At 48.1% G+C, this 18793-nt stretch overlaps 1 protein-coding gene across 2 annotated transcripts in view; it reads left to right on the forward strand.

The window, feature by feature from the left end:
• Positions 1 to 18793, forward strand: part of Ttll11 (tubulin tyrosine ligase like 11) — a 237692-nt gene that overhangs the window by 184319 nt on the left and 34580 nt on the right. For both annotated transcript variants that reach the window (XM_021156572.3, XM_021156573.3), the window contains 2 exons: positions 5578 to 5823; positions 16908 to 17014. In XM_021156572.3, coding sequence (XP_021012231.2) covers positions 5578 to 5823; positions 16908 to 17014 — 353 coding nt within the window. The remainder of the gene's footprint in view (positions 1 to 5577; positions 5824 to 16907; positions 17015 to 18793) is intronic.

Below are 18793 nucleotides of genomic sequence, written 5' to 3' on the forward strand. Positions count from 1 at the left end.
TAACATCATGTCACAAAAGTCACAAAGTGACAAAAATTAAACATTTGTATGTACTCAAAACCTAGATGAGCCATAGCTGAACAACTTAGATTTAATGTGTGCCCTAAGACAATTCCTCCTTATCCCATGTGATTCTGAGAAGCTAAAAGGTTGGACTCCCTGGAATCCTAGACTATTCCAGGAGTTTTCTGATTTCTTTCTCTATCGATAATGTGTGCTAACAACTGGATGACTTCACTGTAGCCAGTTCTGACCCTGCCTCCCTTGCATTAAAACCCCGCAAGTTCTCCCGCACTCCTAAATCCAACAAATGTCTCTAGAAGTCAGAATCCATGTTGCCTAAGGAGTCACGACATGACTTGACTTGACTGGACCTGACATTACCAGTGTGGTTCAATTCATGTACAGACCACTCTCTCCCTGTCCCGATTCAGACGCATGTCTCTGGCAGCAGGAACTCTGTGCACCCCACCTGTACATCCGAGGCACCTGGGACATACCAGTGTGTAGGAAATCCTCAAAAATGGGAACTAACAAGAGATGGGAATTATTCCTCTGGGGAGAATTTGAGCAACTCCTATGAAGCTAGGATTTGATCTTGCCATATATATTTCCCCACTTTTGTTTATCTCCAGGACTGTGTATGGCTTATACAGAAGGAGAAAAGTCTCTGGTTTGACTTAAATCAAATGAGCATAAGGGCTGTATAGTGAGTTCAGCTTGGGCATGGGGGAGGCAGCCCCATGGTCAATGCTAATCCCTCAGCGGATCTAGTGACTTGGACAAGTGTCACCTGGCTGCCCTGTGTGTGTGTGTGTGTGTGTGTGTGTGTGTGTGTGTGTGTGTGTGGCGGGGGTGGGGTGGGGTGGTGGTTCTAACCTACTTTAGAGACCTGTTATTGGAAACAAATGGGATTACTGAGATAAATTGGCTAGCTCAATTATTGACATGTAGAAGGCTCCCTAGTCATTGGTGGTGAATTTTTTTAGCAGTGAGGTCTCCCGACAAAATAGAGATGGGTGGTTTCTCATAAGAGTTTTAATGAAAATGAATTCCAGTTTGAAAAATGATAATAGATAAAACATTCTAGGATTCTTTCTCCTGTTTTAATGAATTGAGGATATACCAAATTCATATTTTTTTCCAGAAACGATCCCAAAGGACTAGTAAGCTTGATTTATGTTTTCTTTACCAGTCACTTTTATTCCAAAAGCCTCACATTTCCATTAAAACCCTATTAAGTAAAAACAGGATTTTACGGTAGCTGTGATGGCTTGGGTCTCGGTGTGATAATTGCAATTATCTCCAGCAAAGACGCCACTGCTCATCTTTTTATTTCCTCTTATACATCAGCTGCATCTTTAGTGTGTCCCAGGTGAGGAAAACTACTCCCCTCGGAAGCTGAGGTTCCGGTCTGGGAAGGGACATAAGTTGGCAGCCATCCTGAGGCACACAACGCCTTGAGGGCTGGTGAAAGGCAGATGCTGGGCAGTGCGAGAGGCAGGACACCACAGAGCTGTCTCTGGAAGGAGACATCCTGGCCCTCACATGGGGAAGGCCTGTCTAGTCTGAGCATCCTGAGGAGGTGGTGAGGTCCCCATCATCATGCCAGGTCAAACGAAGGCTTCCACCTGGCATGTGCTGCTCAAACAGCCTGCTGCTACGTAGGTCCAATCCTGCCTACCTGGATTAAGATTTCTTCTCTGAAATGACATTGTTGTGAAATGTTGTGGAACTAGATGGCAGCCATGGTAATAAAGCCTCAGGAAAGCCTAACCACCACTCAACTGCACACTTTAAGGTGGTTTGCGCAGCTGCTTCTATGTATGTGCCACACAAGTACAACAAAAAAATACCCCTGGATGGAATGATCTCCAAAGCCACTTAAAGCTAGCACAGCGTGGCATCTGGCACTTGGGAGAGGAGGCACATCACCCAGGGTGGAGGATGGACGCTTGGCTCTGCTAGGCAGACAGCAAGTCATGTGACCACTGAATCTTTAACCGAGGAGTAGCTATTAACCATGTTACAGTCTCACTTAATACAGACTGTGTGGCGCATGCCTTTAATCCCAGCACTTGGGAGGCAGAGGCAGGCGGATTTCTGAATTTGAGGCCAGCCTGGTCTACAGAGTGAGTTCCAGGATAGCCAGAGCCGCACAGAGAAACCCTGTCTCAAAAAAACAAAAATAAATTAATAAATTAATAAATTAATTAAATTAAAAATACTAACCATGTGTATGTCTGTAAGAAACATGCTTGCAGTGTGCAAAAAGAGTTTAAACTACAAGTCCTGTCACCCTAACTCTAAATACAGACAACCACACTTTATTAGTGTCTACCTTTAAATTGTGGGATTAGGAACCATTTTGATTCCTTTATACTTCTCTCCAAAGGTCTACAAAAAAAGCTTTAAATACGTTTATTACCTAAAACATAAAGTTCCCTCCCAGATGACAATATGGCTCAGTTGGCAGAGAGCCTGCCTAGCATGTAGAAGATCCTAAATTTGATCCCGGACGTGGTAATGCATGCCTGTAATCCCAGCAGTGGGGAGACGGAGGCAGGAGGATCTGAAGTTCAAGCCCATCCTCAGCTGCTTTTACATGAGACTTTGCTTAAAAAAAAAGTCAATGAATTAAAAAAAAAACTTTAAAAAACAAATTAATCAATAGTATTCAGAATCTGTGGCCCCTGTGTGAACCATAACGTGCTTTAGAATAAGGGTGTACTAAGACATAGAGAATGCTAGAGAACTGATTTATAATCCTGATTTACTCAGAGATTAACGTTCTGCTGTGTTCAGCCTCAGTCTCCACATCTGGAGCAAGGCTGCAGTCATAGGCCCCTCCTCAGAGGTACATGGACAGCAAAGGAGATGCCCCCCTCAAGCGGGTGGGCATGCTGACTGAGTCCTCCTCTGAGCTGGTTCCGTGCATCCAGCAGCCACAGGACACACCTCCCAACCTTCCCCTTTATAAACTTCCTGAGAGCTTCTAATGTCAGCCACAGACCTTGTTCAGTAATTTAAGGGCTGATTTCTGGGAAGAGTGTCAATTTGCACCCCTCCCCCGTCACTTCTCTTTCTACCACTGTCTCAGGGAAAACACTTCATCTCATGTGAAAAATCACCACCAGGCTTTTATTTACTGTCTGAAGTTCAAGGTGACAGTGACAAAGCCATTTCTGCTGAAGGGAAACTGCACATCCCAGGAATGCCCACCTCTCCCAAGGACTCGGGTCTGTACGCGCAGAAGAAAGCACGTCGCAGCCCAGACCCTCCATGCTTTTGACCTATAAAGAGATTTTTCCTTCACCATGTCCTGGTTCTGTTCTCCTGCCTGTCCTTGCTTTGAGTCTAGAGTTAGGATCCACTTCTACATCTGGATCTGCAGACAGCAGGAATTGAGAAAGAGACACTTGGCCTGGCTTGGGCTTCTGAAACCTCAAAGTCCACCCCCATTGACACACCTCCTCCAACAAGGCTACATCTACTCCAACAAGGCCACACCTCCTAATTGTGCCAATTCCCTATGGGCCTATGGCAGCCATTTTCATTCAATCCACCCCACGGTGCAACAAATTTAATGAATACTGCCTCCCCACTCCCTGCACCCAGGAACCTAACACATACCACACCCTATAGACATGAGTTGACTCGTGCCTTCAGTGAGCTCGCAGAACTCTGAGGGGCTGTCCTGTGAATCATGGCAGCATGTAGGGAACAGAGAGATGTATCTAAGGAGCAGAATGGGATGTGAAAGAATATCGGTGGTGTGGCCAAGGAGACATCAGAAGTAGTCTAGATAGAGTCTAGCAGCCTGAGATGTGCACTGAACTTCCCTAGATCAGATCTTCATGGGATTTACTGGCCATGCCCAGTGTTTTCAAGGTTTGGTCTTAGGAATGGTCACAGTAGGTAGCAGCAGATGGTTATCTTGGTCCTAGTTATGGGTGGGATGGGAGCCAGGAAAAGGGAGAGAGAGGGGCAGTGAGTGACAGAGGGAGCTGGGAACTCAAGAGCAATGACCCGACTGATAGATAGCAAGAGTGGCATTCAAAGCCTGGAAGTGACTACCCAGTAAGGACCTAGAAACAAGGAAGCCTGGGAAGAAAGCAGGAGTGCCAGGATGAAGCCCTTTGTAAAGAGGCCACCATCTAAGGCAAAGTCAGAGAGGAAGTAGCCCAACAAGGTATGCTGATTGCCATGGGGCTACATGCCCGTGGTCCCAGCACTTGGGAGAAAGCAACAGAAGAATTGCAAACTCTAGGACAGCCTGGGCTACGTGACAAGTTTGGGGTCAGTAAGGGCTACACAGCGAGACTTTGTCTCAAAATTGAAATTAAGTAAAATGATAGCCACTCAGGTATTCTCACAGAGGATGGGGAGGACAAAGTCAGAAATATGGCTTGGTGGCCTGGATGAAAATGGTCCCATAAGCCCATAAAGACACTGTTAAAAAGTGTAGCCTGCCAGATGTGTCACTGCAGGGGGCGGGGGGGGGTGGAGCTTGGAAGTGTCCTAAGCTCAAGCCAGACCCAGTGCCACCTGCTCTTCCTGCTGCCTGCAGATCCAGATGTAGAACTCTCAGCTACCTCTCAAAGCACCATGTCTGCCTGCATGTTGTCTTGCTTCCTACCATAATGATAATAGACTAAACCTCTGCTCTGTAAGCCAGCCCCAGTTAAGTGCTTGTCTTTATAAAAGCTGCTGTGGTCATGGTGTCTCAGCACTGCAATAGAGCAGTGACTAAGACACATGATGCTCTGGTCCAAGCAGGGAAGAATGGGAGAACGCTGGCTGGCCTGTGGATCTGATTTGGGAACTAGAGTGATTGCATGGACTATGGAGAGAGAGGAAGAGTTGGCATTTATTCTGAATTGTCCCACCTGGGTAATGGGGTCAATATTTGGTAGTGACACATCAAGGAGATGGGCACACCACCTGTGGGTCAGGGAAAGCACTGTGTCATGCTAGGGGAGAGACCATAGCCAGCTAGAGGCGGAAGGTAGAAGTCTGTAGCTGCTCATTTTCTTGATTATCAGAATAATTTGAGAATAAAATGCACAGGCTAAGGAGTCACAAAACTCTCCTCATGTTTCTATACGAGCTCCAAAGAAGCAGTTAAGACAGGGAAGCATCTGCGGCCTGGGGCCGGGGAATGGAAGTGTCTTCCCAAGTTGTTCACTGAGCTGTGCCCATGGCTCCTTGCCAAAAAATCTCAATGAGATTTTTCTATTTCTTAATTATTCAATTACTACCCATAAGTAGGAGTTTGAAATCAGACCCAGGCTGATCACAATGGAGTTCTCCCCTGAATCATGAGCAGGGCGGAGGAGGTCTCCCATCTTGGAAGCCAGGATGGCAGAACAGAGGAAGCCAGGGTTTCCAGTCCTTGCTCTGCCCTGTGTTCAAGCCTTGGCTCCACTATGCAGAAGCTGTGTGAGCCTTGACAAGCCACTTCTCAGAAGTCGGTTTTCTAGCACACAAACGATAGTCCCCTGGGGGGGTTGTACATCCCAAGGGAAGGAAGCCATTGGAGGAAGGTAGTAGTCATGAGTGCCTCGTGTATTTCAGGTCTCAGCAGATGGAAAAGTCTTTCACTTCAAAGGAAGATCTGGACTGTGACCTGACCGGTGGTGACTCCGAGCCCAACCCTGAAGCCCATCTGCCCTCCATTTGCCTCAAGCAGGTGTTCCCCAAGTATGCCAAGCAGTTCAACTACCTGCGCCTCGTGGACAGGATGGCCAATTTGTTCATCCGATTCCTGGGAATCAAGGGGACGATGAAGTTGGGACCAACTGGCTTTCGGACCTTCATAAGGTTAGTGAGACTAGCTTCCTCCAGTATGAGTTTTGGACAGAATGGACCTCAGTCACTCCTCTGGATGGTCATATGACCCAGGACTGCTCTTGGGAGACGATAATATTGAGTTAGGACCCTGTTTGAGGCTGTATTCATCTCAGGCTGGCACTGATCTTATAGACTGGAGAGTCTTTTTGTGTGTGTGTGTGTGTGTGTGTGTGTCTGTCTGTCTGTCTCTCTCTCTGTGTCTGTCTGTCTGTCTCTCTCTCTCTCTTTCTCTCTCTCTCTGTGTCTGTCTGTCTGTCTCTGTGTGTGTGTGTGTCTGTCGTCTGTCTGTCTGTCTGTCTGTCTGTCTCTGTGTGTGTGTGTGTGTGTGTGTGTGTGTGTGTGTGTGTGATTCTGGCATATTGAAGACTCTTGTCAACTGAGTTGATGAACACTATGACCATGACACTTAAACCATAGGTTTGTTGTTAAAAACAAGCATTTGTGGGGCTGAGGGGGATGACTCAATAGGAGATGGTTCTTTATGCACAAGCATAAGGACCTGAGTTCACATCCCCAGCGCCAACATAAAAGCCAGACAATGGCAGCATGCAATAGTAATTCCAGCACCAGGAACGGGGAACAGGGCAAGACATAGCTTGCTAACAAGGTAAAAGTATAAAACTCCTGGTTCAGTGAAGAGCCTGTCTCAAAAATAAGGTAGAACACAGTAGAGGGAGACACTCAAAATCAACCTCTAGGCTCCATATACACATCCATAGGTGTTTGTACCCATCCCTGCACACCCAGACACACCAAAATAAAATGTGCACTTCCAAAATTTTAGTCATTTTTATTGTTGTTGTTATGACACAATACCTGAAGTTGGATACCTTTATAAAGAAAGGGGGACTGGAGAGATGGCTTAGTGGTTAAGAGCATTGACTACTCTTCCAGAGGTCCTGAGTTCAAATCCCAGCAACCACATGGTGGCTCACAACCATCTGTAATCCCCATTTGTAATCCCTATGCCCTTTTCTAGTGTATCTGAAGAGAGCAACAATGTACTCACATACAATAAATAGATTAAATAATAAAAAGAAAAGAAAGGGGGTTATACAACTTATAGTAGTTTTAGTTTGCAGCTTAAACTCAGTCACATAGCCCCATTAGTTTGATCTTTGGTGAGGGTCTAAGGCAGATAGCATCCCAGAGAGGCACGTGCAGGAGAAAGAGCGTGTCCCGAGTGATGGATGCCAGAAAGCAGGTAAGAGTCAGGCTCGACCTGATAACAGCTCAGCTCCCCACAAGAACCAGTACCCTCCTAGGGCACCTGCCCAGTGACCTAAAGAGCCTCTACAGGCTCAGCCTCCTAAAGATGCTACCTCCTCAGCAGCATGAGGTCCATGCTTCCAACACATGGGTCCTCGGGGGATGCCCTAGCTAATTTTATCAACCTGACACAACCCAAAGTCCCCTGAGAGGAAAGCCTAAATCAGGTTGGCCTTAGGCAAGTCTGTGGAGGGCTATCTTGAGTATAGTCTGGCACTGTACAGGACACCATCCCCAGGCAGGTGGCCCTAGGCTGTAGTAAAAGCTAGCTGAGTCAGAACCTGGGAGCAAGCCAGTAAGAGAGCCAGCAAGCAGCCTTCCTCCATGTTTTCTGCATCAAGCTCCTCCTCGAGTCCTTGCCCAGACTTCCCCCAGTGATGGAAGTGACCTGGAAGTGTAAGAGGAAATCTTACCTGAGCTGCTTTTGGTCAGAAGATTTTATTGAAAACTAGAACAGGCAACATCCTCAAACCCCATTCTAACACAGCGGTTACCCTGCATCAGGTCCTTAAACACCTTGTAGTAATTGCTCTTGGGCTCCGACAAGCCCTGTGCTTCTTATTCTTAGCACGTGTTTTCCCAGTAGGAACAACCTGGCTATGTCTGAGTTCACAAAGGCATCTCACTCCACAGTGAGTTTCTGGAGTAAAAACTTCAATAATTAATCTGATAAATTATATAGTACATTTTTTCTAGTTTTACAATAACATGCCTATAATGCATGCTGTACAAAACTTGCATGAATTTCAAAGGTAAGACATAAAATAAGAAAGGGGTTTTTGCTATAACCTACAAAGTAAGCATCCGCCTCTCAGTGTCTGTCTTTCATGGTTCATTCAATTTGCCTCCACCCTTTGGAACACTGTGGGGCAACACAGGAGAGCTCACCAGCTATAAAAACCCAGGGCAAGCTCATTATTATCCCTGGACCTGTGGTCTTTATCCTATAGACCTGGAGGGAGTCTTTATCCTATAGTGAGTGCGTGTGTACATGCCTCTGTGTGTGTGTGTGTGTGTGTGTGTGTGTTGTGTATAGGATTAATCAGGACCACAGAGAAACATCCAGTATATGGCAAATGATTGATGAATGTTAATTTCTTTCTACAGTGATTAAAGAATCTTTTAAAATGTATATATTCTTCTCTCTCTCTCTCTCTCACACACACACACACACACACACACACACACACACACACGGCCAGGATCTGCACAGGCTCTGGTTCAAACCTGACAGCCATACCAAACCGCTGACCCTAGATCACTTCAACAAACATGATCTGACTCCAACAGGGATCTGCTCATTTACAGTTCTCTGTGGCATTGCCACCTCAAAAGGAAAAGTCTCTGACAGGCCTCAGCATTGCTGTCACCTCTTGTCCGTGGATTTAACATCCTTACCCTGCATCTCAAAGCCACACTCCTCACAGTTTGCTTCACGAAGGCAAATAATTAGACACAATGAGTTGGAAGCCATGTTTTGCCCAAGGTTTCTGGAGACTGCTACCAGTCGTCTAGTGTTTTTAGTAAGACGGCAAACCCAGATCTTGGCAGCATATTGTTCCCAAGTTAACAAACCTGAAGTCCAGGCTGCAGGGTGCTTGAAAAGGGGCACTGCAAAGTGGGAGCATGGCGGAAAGGATGGCATAGGCTTTGCAGTCAAGCGTATATATTGTTCATTGGCTGTGTGGCTTTGGAAAATCCCCCATTAGTCTCTAAGTCCCAGTTCCTTCATGTGAACAACATTCCTTCCTTACATGGCATTATGAGCCTGGAGTATAGTGTATCATGATACCTGACCCAAGGCCTAGATCTAGGGAACTGTTTGCCAAATGAGCCTTAGCCTCTTGTGGGGCTTGCCTTGGATACTCAGTAGAGGATGCTGCCTTCAAGTGACTTAGAACAGAAAAGCCAGCAGTGGGGCTCTAGGGCTGGTGAATGATCACAAGATCACAAGGGTCCCACCTCATTTCTGCTCACCCCATGCTAAGCCTGTTCTGATGGCTTCAGGGTTACCTATGGTCTACAAGATGGCTGCTCAAAATCTAACCGCTGAGGTTGAGTCCTAGACTGGAAGAAGGAAGAGGCAGTAGCAGCACGGGTCTCTACTAGGTGAATTAGAGTCCCGAAAAGATACCCTGGATGCTATATGCAATGATTCCTGCCTCCATCTTGCTGGCTACTTCTACTTACTTGGGAACCAGGAAATCAACTTTGTATATATTTATTCATTCGTTCAGTGTGTGTGTGTGTGTGTGTGTGTGTGTGAGAGAGAGAGAGAGAGAGAGAGAGAGAGAGAGAGAGAGAGAGAGAGAGAGAGAGAGAGAGAGGAGAGAGAGTTTAGGTGCACATACACCATAGCATGCCTGTGAGGTCAGAGGACAGCTCTCAGGAGTCAGTTCTTTCCTTCTACCATGTGGATCCTAGAGATTGAACTTAGGTTGTCTGGCTTGATGGCAAGCATTTTTATCCTTTGAGCCTTCTTGTTGGCCCCTAGAGGTTGTGTGTGTGTGTGTGTGTGTTTCTTTTAAAATGTATAAATACCGCTGTCTCATCACAGTGAAAAAGAGAAGGCAAATAGCTAGGCATTCTCTACTTCTTGGTGATTCTTATTTGAGCTGTGGAGCATAGAGGACCCTAATCTGAGGGCTTGTGGAAGCACATAAGGATAGAAGCGAGGTGGGCAAGCTGCTGTGCTTCATTTGCATGGCCTGGACTCCCCAGAGCAAAGGCAAGAATGCCCTAGGCCTGCTCAGCTCCTGCACAGTGGCACAGACGTCTCCACTGAAAACCTAAGGGACCGAAGTCCTAGTCCAGCTTTCATGTGGCGAACTGTCAGAACACATGAGGACACAGATCCTAGGACATCTGCCCCACACCCATTTCTGCCCAAGAAGCTGCCTAGGATGTTCAAGGACAAGTTGAAAAAGCCCTTCCTTTCCCTGGGACTCCCCCAACAGAGCTGAGAGCTAGAAATAAGAAGAGCCAAGTTTTATCCACCTGCTGGAATCCATGGTGGCCTCATGGAGGAGGCAAGGTCTGCCCTACTACTGGCTGTCATTGGGTGAGCAGTAAACAAGCACACCACCAAGGCAGTAAGGAGAGCCAGTAGAAGGATTTCGCATGGCTCGAGCTGTGTGATTCAGGCTGCGCTGGACCTGAGGCTCTGTGAACTGGGTGAGGTTCTGGAAGGTTTCCTGGGGAAATTTCACTCAATCGGAAGACAAGAAGGAGATTTAGAGACACAGGGTGGCTCCAGTCGCAGCTGCTTCTGGTGCAGACGGGCTTTGATGACAAGTGGCTGGAGATGCTGTCTCAGGGAACGGTCACTAGCACGCTTAATATCACCAGAGCTTTGGGCCTCTCCAAGAGAAGCTATGCACATTTATTTTTATGTAAAATCTCAATATTGAAAGAATGTATTTAACCATATATGGATCCCATCAAAGCAGGACTGACTACAGAGGACTACTGAGTAAGGGACACTTGGTTTGAGAGCCCAGGACACACCCTTAAGAAGAACTCCACATTTCACACAATCCTGAAGAGAAAACAGAATTAAGAATGTTTCTAATAAAAACCCTCAGGTCAGAATGGACTAATGGCAAAATATTCTCACAAAGCTACCTGACATGACAGGTTTTGTGAGTCTCGCCATCACCAGCAAGCGGCATTTGCATGAGAAACCAATTTTTCCAAGGTTAGGAACTGTTAGGTTCCGCAGCCGCCACTTCCCATCTGTGGCCAGCCCAGCCTTCAGTGAGCTGCAGCAGAATGTGGCAGGAAAAGAGCACCTTCAGGTGGCCAAGAAGCAGCTCGAGCAGATGGACCCAGACAACGAGGCTACCCAGCAAACGCCTGCCCTAATCAAGGATGCTGGAGGAAGTGGAGAAACACCGCACTAGGTAACAGACGCCTCCTTTAAAGGCGTCCCAAGAAACCCCAACGGCAACTTAATAGCAAAATATGATAATTCTCTGCTTTCCAATTTATCTGGGTATGTTCAGTCTTGCGGATTAAATTTCACCACCTGCTAACGACTGTTCTCCATCTCTCTCCTTTCCACTTTGGTTTAAATGTTACTTCGTTATGAATTAATAATATTTATGCCATATGCCGAATTGAACCAAGTGCCCTTCACAGGAGCGCCTCGAAGCAGACATATTCCTAACACACTGCACGCTTCTATCACGGCTCCCACACAGACACCCGAAGTTGAACTCACCTTCCGTATCTGCTACCCACTCTCTCTCTGTCTCTCCACACTCCTTGAAGAGAAGGAGAAGGGAAGAAAATAATAAACGGTCGCCTAGATTTATTTTTGGTGTCCATCTCTCAGAACTTGCCGCATAGATCAGCAGTTTTCAGAGAGAATTATGCTAATGCCCACCCGCGTCTTCCACTGTTCTCTTCCTCCAAGAATGAGAAATAACGAACTGTCATTCTCTTGTCTAGACGCTCTAACCAGCCTTACTCGAGTGCCATTTTCTCAGGAGCTGTGTGATAGTCGCACATATCATCGCCGTGAATTGAGCTCCTTTTATTAATTTTTTTTTATTTTTGGAAATTTTATTTTATAATAATTGCAAAGGTGTGGAGGCTTCTATTTCTCCAGGAAATGTCTAATTGATGTGTCAGCTTAGCAGCCTTCTTTGAGAGAAACGTGTCTGTATTAGTCTCCCACCAACATGGCTATCTGGGGGCGGGAGACATCAGATGTAATTCACAAGGACACCTTTTTCATAGCACCCTGCATTTTCCACTGGATGCAGCTGGGGGTTCAACGGTTGGCCCCAGCCAGGCTCATTCCTGGCAAATGGCAGCCCCTGCACTGTAAGAGCAGGCTTTGAAACCCCGCTCCACCACTCTCACTGCTTCTGATCCCATGTCTTGTTTTGAAGTAAAGGACAAGTTCTTCCCTTTCTCTTTTCCCACTTCCCCTTTATTGTATGGAGATATTAATGTGCTTCATAATGGAGAGCGGCAGGGGATTTCTCTCTAAGAGGCATGGTCTGTTAGAATGTTCTAGAATAGAAGTATAAGAAGACAGCTTTCCCCTCTCTCATTAACTCCTTGGTGACTTTGAAACTGTCCCTCTGTGACCACTCCTTCCCAGAAGCCTTCTGCACTTCTTCTCTGCAGCCCTGAAAACCATGAATAGTTTAAAGCACAGACATAGATTCCCCGATTCCCAAATGCTTAGATAGTTGCCTCACCTCCCCTTTTGTAATAAATAAATATGGCTGTTTGAATACCTTTTACCTTATAGAAACCTCTCTGGGGGTGGGGGAGCTGCTCTTTTTCCCTCCACAGAGAAGGATGAACATAAAAGAAATTCTATAAATAGAATTTTGTGGAGTGGAAAAAGTTGGTCCCTAAATTTCCCATGAGACATCAGTAGTTAGGGGAAAATGGGATGATCATTTCAAATCCTGCTCTATTCGGGCTCCTAATGAGCTTGAATGATTTGTGATTCTCTCCCATCATGTGTACTCAGATTCCTTCTATTGTGAAAAAAAAAAAAAAAAGAAAAAGAAACACACAGTGATCAGTTCTTTCAGCGGATTCCCCATCACTGGGGAAGGCTTTCATTGCCTTCAGCTTCTCCACCAGTGCTGGGCGTGGAGCACCACCGCCAGGACATTATCTGGTGGGTAGCTTCCAGCCAGCCAAACAAAGTGATATGCCCAAGGATATGCGGCAAAGCCAAGGTCACAAACTTTCATCCTTTTCCTAGAAAATTTCTAGCTTCTCACATGCCCTTATTCTCAGAGTTCTCTCCACTAAAGAATTTACCCTTCCACCCATTCACTGGACAAACTATTTCCGAGGCTTAAGGGGATTTTGCGCTCCATGGTGGGAACAGCATCACTGTCACACTCCATGTCCCACACGTAACCCCCCGAGAGCATGCTGCCCTGTTACTGGGCCCTGAATACTGCTGCCCACTACGGCAGAAGGTAAGTTCTGCATTTAGTGGCTAGGCCCTCATAAGCCCTCATTCTAGAGACTCTATTTGAGCTCACTGAGAATGTCTGGTAACCAGAGGACCAAGCTGGGAGACCCTGCCTGTGAGAGGTCCTGCTTACCTCACAGAAGCCTTCTGTCCCAAAACTCCCCGGAAGGCATCTAGGCCTGTGTTTAGTATCTTGGTCCTAGGCTCCTCCCTGGACCCTTTTCTGGGTCATAGCTCCTCTACCTGCTCCTCTGTCTCCAAAGGGACATGGGGTACAGACTGTGCCCTGTGATCTGGGGCAAGTGCTGAGTCTCTGTGCCTCATCCTCCCCACACCCACCAAAATGAGACCGGGATCCCTCCCTCACATACACTTACAAGGATTCTGAGACCCTGGGGGTAAGAAAGGACCTTGCAGTTGAAGAGTGCCTGAGAAATACCCACCGAATCCAAGTTCTCTTAGAGCATTTCCCATCTGCTGCAGCTAGTATGGACTGTCCCTTCTCTGCTCTGACTGAAGACATCGTAATCAACTGTATGTGGCAGCATTGCCAGGGAGGATGGCTTACCTTGGAAAGGAGATTAATGGAGAATTCTTCCTGGTAAATTACAGCTTCTGCTAAAAGTTTGACACTTCTATTTTCTTCCTGTCAGGGAAAAAAACAAATAACTATCTACCAGTGGTCAGTTTAGTTTCCGTTTTCGTCCTTTGGTAACCCATGGAGCAAGCCAGGCAGCACCCCAGCCTTCCTGAGGACACAGGTGTAGCCACTCGGAGACGGCATGGGCTTAATGAAACTTTGGGAATTAGCAGCATACATTGACAGTGTGACTCAAGAGAGCAGAGCACTGTCCCTAGCAGAACCCAGTAGAGATAGCCATCTTGGTGACAGGTGAAAGGAAAAGCCTGGCGTCCACTGACAGGCTGTTACTGAGGCTCAATAACTGTGTGCTGATATGCTTTGAAGCCTGCCATGGCACTTGTGATTGCAATACGGAGCAGGATGTGAATTGATGCTCTGCAAACTGCAGATGGGTGGGAAGAAGGTAGGGCAGGGAGGGAGGGGCAAGCAAGTGTGCCAGGGCAGAGAAGCAATGGCCTCATCCGGACACCATGCTGGGCATCCTCACAGTCATTATGGTTAAGGAGAGGACCTGGATCTGGAGAGGGGCCTCTGGGTGCCAATCATGCTTGCCAATCAAAAGTTCACCCATCCGGCACCTATGGGAACTTTCACACAGGGAACAATGACAAATGGTACATCAGAGAAGCACTTTATCATCAGCTGGGGTCATGGAAGACATACACCAGAACTGTCCAAAGAGCGTTAGATACAGTCTAGATACCCCGGCAGCTGGCTCATTGTCCAGGCTTCAGGATTCCCTGCCTCCCAGAACAGTCCTGTCCAGGAGGGGCTCAGGGGAGGCAGACAGGCCAATGGATGCCCTCGGTGCTTTTCTTTTGACCTAGGTTTCATTACCTCAAAGGGGTGATGAAAGCTTGGTCTTGTGGCCTGAGAGCAAGTGGAAAGTGAGATGCAGTTGAGGACTCAGGAGTCCCACGGGACTCTTCGTACCAGGCATCGCACACATCCTCAGCAGCCGTGGGGACAGACAGGAATCGGCTTCATTCTAGAGACCAGGAAACAAAAGTGTGCAAGTGTGTAGAAGTTTAAGAAAAGGACCCACAGCCAAGCGTCTAGCTGCTGTAAATCCAGCCACTTTTCCAGACCAACTAAGTCAGTGGAGGGGAGGGCTCCAAAGGCCACCTTTGTGGCTTCGATGGGGAGGACCACTGCTGACACCAGACTCCCCGCACCTAATCAAAAGGAGCATCAGAAGTATCCACCCTCCTCATGGCTTCAGATAGTCAGGAGCAAGCATGGAGCACGGCGTGGAAGGGCCTTTCCAGGGAGGTGAGCCCAGCCTGTGTTCTCTGTTCTGCAAGTTTGGGCCTGTGTGTGGCTGATTCAGGACTTATATAAAACTATCAGGTGACAGGGTAAGAGAGTGAAGTAAAGAGACATCAACGCCCTTGTGTTCATGTCTGGACTCAAGGATTCATCTGGTGAGATCCAGGAAGAAAGGCTTCCGCACCAGTGATGGCTTCGTCTGCTTCAGTGGTGAGCTGACATTACCAGATCATGTGAACGTGACTCAGACAACTGCCTTGCACTGGCAGGAGAGGGCAGAGCTCACACCCTGGTTATAATCCGTAAGAAGATGAAGACACATGCATAGGAGTATGTCTTGTGGTTCCGGAGGCTAGGTAGGGCGTGGCTTCACTGACAGAATAGGTTCCTAGCATGGATGAGGCCCGGGCTTCCATTCCCAGCATCACTTTAAAAAACAGGTGTTCAACTACAGCATCTCACCTGGGCAGCACAGCAGAGCTGGCTCTGGTTACGGGAGTGAGGGTGAGCTGGACCCCCAAGGGTGTGAGAGCCGGACAGATGGCCCTGGTGGTGCAAGCACAGGAGAGCTGGTGGGCTGACCAAGTCAACTTCCACCCAGGCCCAGATCCAGGGCTCTGAGTTGGCCCACCACAACATCTACCCCATCTATGAACTGCTGGAGCCCACAAAGGGGCCAGTCCTACAGATCCAAAGCTGCAGGACCTCCGTGACACAGGGCAACAACAGGATATCTGAGAGGAGACCCAGTGAGGGTCCAGTATTGATGGTGCAGCAGAAGCCAGAGGCCTCGAACCAGATTAGTCATCGCGCAGTGAGCATTTGCAAGTCAAGCTGCTTGGGGAGAAGGGTGCGCTGTGGGACACACCGTGACACTTGGGGAGAAGGGTGCGCTGAGGGACACACCGTGACACTTGGGGAGAAGGGTGCGCTGTGGGACACACCGTGACACACACTGCAGCTTCCATGGCAAGATGAATGAGCTGTTTGTTTGTTTTTGTTTTGGGGGAAGATTGCAAGGGCAGAGAGCAAATATTAAGGGACAGGCAAGATAAGTGGAATTAGGGTGCATGTTGTGAAATTCACAAAGATTCAATAAAAAGATAAAAATAAATAAACAAAAACAATCATCATCAAAAACAACAACAACAAATAAATAGGTATAATCTCTGTACTTAGGAGTGGAGGCAGGAGGATCAACCTCGTATTGTGAGTTTGAGGCTAACCTGAGCTATATGGGACTCTATTATACGATTCAAAATTAAAATAAGAAGAAAGGAAAAAAAGAGAGTCTGGTTTCTGTTTGGGAGTGGGCTGGGTCTTCAGGTTGAATGAGGTCCAACTGGCACAAGAAAACACTAAAGCACCAGGGCAGAAAGGGGAGTGGCCTGCCCAGGCTGGTTCTCAGCAGCAATAAGAATGGCTGTCTCTACAGCCTTGCTCTCGATAGCCCACTCCTTAACTCCGGACCAAAGCCATGGCCTCTATCCCCAATTCCCATCTGAAACCTTCTCCCCACCATTCCTCCACTAATCTCCAGGAATTCGGGAAGGGGGGTGGGGTGATGGGAGTGGGGTGCTGAGCAAAGTCAAGTTCCCCATTGGAGCAGCTGGAGTGGCTTAAACATTGGAGGCTGGGAGGCCAGAGCAGAAGTGCTGGCACATGGGCGCCTGCTAAGGGCTCACTCCGGCTCCCGCATGGCTCTCTCATGGCCGATTTCTCCGTGGTAAGGAGCAGGGAGAGGGAGGTGCGCAAGCTCTCCTCCCCTTAGTGTCTTTGTACAGGGCACTAACTGGTCTGCTAGGGCCCCCACCCATATGATCTCTGATCCAAAGGCCGTGCCTGTGGATTTCCGGGGGTGCACAGATGTTGAGTCTGCACCGGCTTGAGGAGTGACCGTCTTCTTTCCTGTCACGGCAGGAACTGCAAGCTCAGCAGCAGCAGCCTGTCCATGGCAGCTGTGGACATCCTCTACATAGACATCACAAGGAGGTGGAACTCGGTGACTGTGGACCAGCGGGACTCAGGTATCCAACGGCTGCCTCGCCTGACAGGCGTGGGGAGGGGTCTATGTGTCTTCTGTCCTTCTTCCATTCTTTCACGATATGGAGGGGAGGAGGGAGAGGAATGGAGTGGAATGTAAACTCTTAGGCATTGTGTGCTCCCGAGGCTAGGCAACCCCTCCCCAAATCCCAGTCCCACACCTAGCCTCCCCTTTCTTTCTTTATCACTACTGGAAGTGGGCTGCTGTTCATCTGTTCATTTGTGACCCCACATAAGTTTGCTGAGCCCACAGCAGCCAGGCCGTGGGTGGACTAGAGAGCTCAGCTCTTGCCGGGAAGGAGCTCTGTGGAGTTGAGACCCATGTGAGAAGTGATGCTGATGGAGCAGGGGCTGGGGATGGACTAGGATGGGGTGTTCCTCCACGCAGGAGGACAGAGGTTGGATAAACAAGTGTGGAGGGTGAGGATGGGCCTGGGCGGGAGTGTGAGTCTGCTTATACATGAGCATGAGCGAAGGCCATTGAGCCCAGGCCACTCCCAACCAGCTCCAAAGTGGAAGAACAAAGTGGGTGAGGAGATCGTGTTGTGATAGACTTTGAACGGCACACCAAAGGCTGCGCTGTAATAGCCTGTGCTTTGTTCTTGTCTTTTTGATTCTTCCGCTAGGAGAACCTACCTTTGAGTGGACGGGTTTCCCTTTCCCACCCCCATCCTCTGAGCAGTGTAGTAAGCGAGCTGGCTTTGTATAGGCCATCACAAAGCTGCAAAGTGTCACTCAGTGTCCCTGTGACCCAGCACAGAGGCATTAGGGGCCTCATTTCACAGACAGTGACCAGCGCTCCAGTGACTGAGGTTTTGAGGTGACCATGAACAGGGTGTACACCGGCACCATCCACTCCTGCCCTCTGCCATGCTGTCACCCCCACACTCGAAGGCCATACCTGCTGGGGTTGGATGGAGAGGACATGAAGTCAGAATCTGAGGGATCTGGATGCAAACTGATTTTACCATCTCCTGCCATCATCGCCCCAGGTCACCTCCAACCCTGGGGCTTTTCAGCTGTGAAAATAATGCTTATGTTCTCTGGATGGCCCTGAGGGCTCATACGCCAGTGGCTACTAATGCATTTGGGGTCATTGTCTACCATTGGGGTGGTAAATCCTGTTAGTGGACTAGAAATGCCAACCCCAAGGGTGCAGCCAGGCCATCCTGCATAGCGCTGACTCAGAAATCCATTTGTTTAGTGTCATGTTTGATAACGATGCTCCCTGATACCACTTGGTGGCTATTGTCTCCATGCCAAGCATTACTGCATGCTTTGCATGTTTGACACCAGCTACAACTCTGGAGACAGGTCTGATTGTGTCCATTGTACAGAGGAGAAAACTGAGGCTGAGAGGCAATGAATGGTAAACTAATAATCAACCATCAGTGCACCTGGGCTTCCTATCTGGGTCAATTCCTCCTACCCATTATTGTGGCTGGGGTGGGGTAAGGGGGTGGTAAGATGGCTGCTCTACCTGCTGCTTCCCTTAATTTAAAAGCAAAAGTCAAGAATGCCAGCAGTCATCAAATCAACCAGGTGACCCTACTTCTGCTGGTGGGGGCCTTCCAGCCTCCCTGTCACGAGGGGAGGAGGGCACACCTGCAGGACATGTAGACAGGTTAATTGTCATTTCGAGGACAGAGTGAGCTCATGTGGCAGTTGAGCTGCGTAGTCACATTTTTGCTGACACCCTCAGAACGGGAAGAAGAGCTTGTTCCTCGAGCCTAAAGCTGGGTGTTGTGGCAGGATTCTTTGAA

This window comes from Mus caroli, unplaced genomic scaffold, assembly GCF_978045245.1.
Source record: "Mus caroli unplaced genomic scaffold, Mus_caroli_1 scaffold_2, whole genome shotgun sequence".
NCBI lineage: Eukaryota > Metazoa > Chordata > Mammalia > Rodentia > Muridae > Mus > Mus caroli.